Source organism: Arvicola amphibius, chromosome 4 (assembly GCF_903992535.2).
Source record: "Arvicola amphibius chromosome 4, mArvAmp1.2, whole genome shotgun sequence".
Classification (NCBI taxonomy): Eukaryota; Metazoa; Chordata; class Mammalia; order Rodentia; family Cricetidae; genus Arvicola; species Arvicola amphibius.
This window is the reverse complement of record NC_052050.1, coordinates 91,497,273-91,499,719: the sequence shown is the minus strand read 5'-3', so window position 1 is coordinate 91,499,719 and position 2,447 is coordinate 91,497,273. Positions and strand designations below refer to the sequence as shown.

Genomic DNA, 2,447 nt, shown 5'->3' with positions numbered 1-2,447 from the left:
CCCTCTGGTGGCCTGTGGCTGCTTCCTTCTGGACAGGGGCCCAAGAGACTCCAGGAGCATATAAGGGGAGGGGAAAGAGGTCCAGGCACGAGATACCCTGAGCAGATTCTCCCAGTCAGGTAAGGCACATGGCTCCCAGGGGCGGGCATGGCGAAGTCCAGCTGGTTCTTTGACTAGGAGTTAGGTCGTCTTTGCTCTTTTCCTCAGATCTTGAGATGTTCCAGCCAGAGGTCATGCTGCTGTTGGTGATCCTTGCCGTGCTGGGGACCCCAGCCTTTTCGGCAAATGGTAAGTCAGCTGTGGGGTGTGTTCCTCTCCCTGGTCACCTCATCTTTAGTCTCAGGGCTTAACCCTGGAGCCCTGAGACTCTTCCCAGCCTTTGCCACAGACTAAATGAGGTCCCAGGACAACCTCCCTGGCTTCAAGGGTGGGAAGACAGGCCCTCCACATGGCTGATGGGCTTTCTCCTTGCTGGGTTTCTGTCCACACAGGTTATCACGGCACAACAACGGGCACACCTTTCTGTACTTCCATATCTGAGGGAAAAAACCTGACGGCAGTTCGCATGTATGTTCGGAATAGCGTGATTATGGGGTAAGTATGAGCGGGGTCACGGCCCCTCCTGCTGTGTCCTGTCCCAATTCTTCCAGTTTCAGGTTCTTCCAGTTTCAGGATCCCATCTATAAGTACATGGTCTAGAGGGAGAGGGAGAGAGAGATAGAGGGAGGGGAGATGGAGGGGGGATGGAGAGAGAGACAGAGGCAGAGAAACTGAGTTATTCCATAGCCCTATTGGATGACTGATCAATAGTGTCTTCCCACAGAGTTCCATCTGGCTCCCTGTGGCTGGTTAAAGCTATTTGATGTTTAGAGTCAGGGAGCCACTAGGCAAACCTTTTGTCTTGTTTCTGTCCCCAAACATCTCTCTTGATTACAGTCCTGTTATTATAGAATTCATTTTTAATCCATTTGATCAATCCATCTTGGTTGATCAAGGTTGGAGATATACCTGCCTACTCAAGTCAAACACACAAGGTGCTGAGTCCCCACACTTGAAACAAAATCTAAGCTGTCTGGCTAGAATCTAAAAGCTGAGGGTCAGAGGGGAGCTCTAACTGATTATTAGTGGTGTGATATGCTGGAAGCAGAAATCCCAAAGTCAGGCCTTTCATAGTGGGGTTCACCCTCCTTGGGGCCCGAGTGGATTTCTGCTTTGTGCTTAGAGGATGGCAGACACATGGGAGATGGAGATGGGACGAGTCAGACACAATGAAGACAGCGTGTGAGCAGGGCTGAGAAAGCTCTGTAATGACAAGCAGGACGAGGATGCCGGTGGAGTCAGTGGGTGGGGCTGGCGAGTTCCCCTAGAGCATGGAAGGCACCTGTTCTTCTGGGATCTGCTGTTGTCTTATAAGAGACTGAGGTTGAGAAATTCCCAGCTTGGCCAGGGTCAGCTTCTTGTGACAGTAGCTGCTCCATCTGAAGGTCTCCTGAGCAGGTTCCCAGGTTCTGCTCTGCTTGTGATGTCACTGTGCATGTGGGGGGACTGAGTCCCCAGCAGGCTGAGTAATGACCACAGTGTCTGAAAGTGGCTTTCCAAGTGAGAGACTTGTTTGTGTGTCTCAAGAGGTCAGAAGAACCGGGCGGTGGTGGCGCATGCCTTTAATCCCAGTACTCGGGAGGCAGAGGCAGGCGGATCTCTGAGTTTGAGGCCAGCCTGGTCTACAAGAGCTAGTCCAGGACAGGCTCTAAAAACTACAGGGAAACCCTGTCTCGAAAAACAAACAAACAAAAACAAAACAAAACAAAAAAAAGAGGTCAGAAGAGAGCGGGGAGGGGTGCCATGGACCGGGAGGCAGATCACGCCATGTCTGGATGAGGGTTCTCAGCTTGTCCTCTCTCCTAGTGTCCAGGTGCAGCATGAAGACAGCTGGGACGTAGTCCATGGCTATGCCGAGGGAACTCCTGTGGTTCTAACTCTGAGCGATGATGAACACGTCCTCTGGGTCTTCGGCACATACAGAACCTTTATTCAGCAAATAGTCTTGTACACCAGCAGGCCACGGGATCAGTATTTTGGGTCCCTCAAAGGTCCCAATGAGTTCTCCGATTACCCTGAAAATGGTGAACATGTGCTCAAGGGCTTCTGTGGCTTTTATGTGAGGGGTGGGTTAAGGGCCATTAAATTTGTGTGGGGGAGTAAAAGTGGGACATGTATAGAGTAAGGCGCATGGCCACCCAAGCTGAAGTGGTCTGTGTCACATCACCCCCCCCCCCAGACTTCTAAACTGAACCCACTAATAAATACAACATCTGCATGAACTCTGTGTCCAGCTGGGATTTGTTCTGAGCCTTCCCTGTGAACTGAAATGAAGGGTAGGTAGAAGTAGGGCAGGCAAGGATTAGGGCCTGCCTACAATGACCCTAGGCTATAGTCTCCAAGTGTCA

The 2,447-nt window shown here is 51.2% G+C and overlaps 1 protein-coding gene across 1 annotated transcript; it reads left to right on the top strand.

The window, feature by feature from the left end:
* Nucleotides 1–215: 215 nt before the first annotated feature.
* Nucleotides 216–2,224, top strand: LOC119811542 (zymogen granule protein 16 homolog B-like). The gene is made up of 3 exons (XM_038325457.1): nt 216–288; nt 492–594; nt 1,906–2,224. The coding sequence occupies exons 1-3, from the start codon at nt 216–218 to the stop codon at nt 2,222–2,224; spliced, it is 495 nt and encodes a 164-aa protein (XP_038181385.1).
* The last annotated feature ends 223 nt before the right edge of the window (nt 2,225–2,447 follow it).

Bases quoted from the DNA above. Each gene is read 5' to 3' on its own strand.
- LOC119811542 (XM_038325457.1), top strand. From the start codon at position 216: ATGTTCCAGCCAGAGGTCATGCTGCTGTTGGTGATCCTTGCCGTGCTG. The intron at 289-491 runs GTAAGTCAGCTG...CTGTCCACACAG, and splicing joins CCCAGCCTTTTCGGCAAATG to GTTATCACGGCACAACAACG. The intron at 595-1,905 runs GTAAGTATGAGC...CCTCTCTCCTAG, and splicing joins CGGAATAGCGTGATTATGGG to TGTCCAGGTGCAGCATGAAG.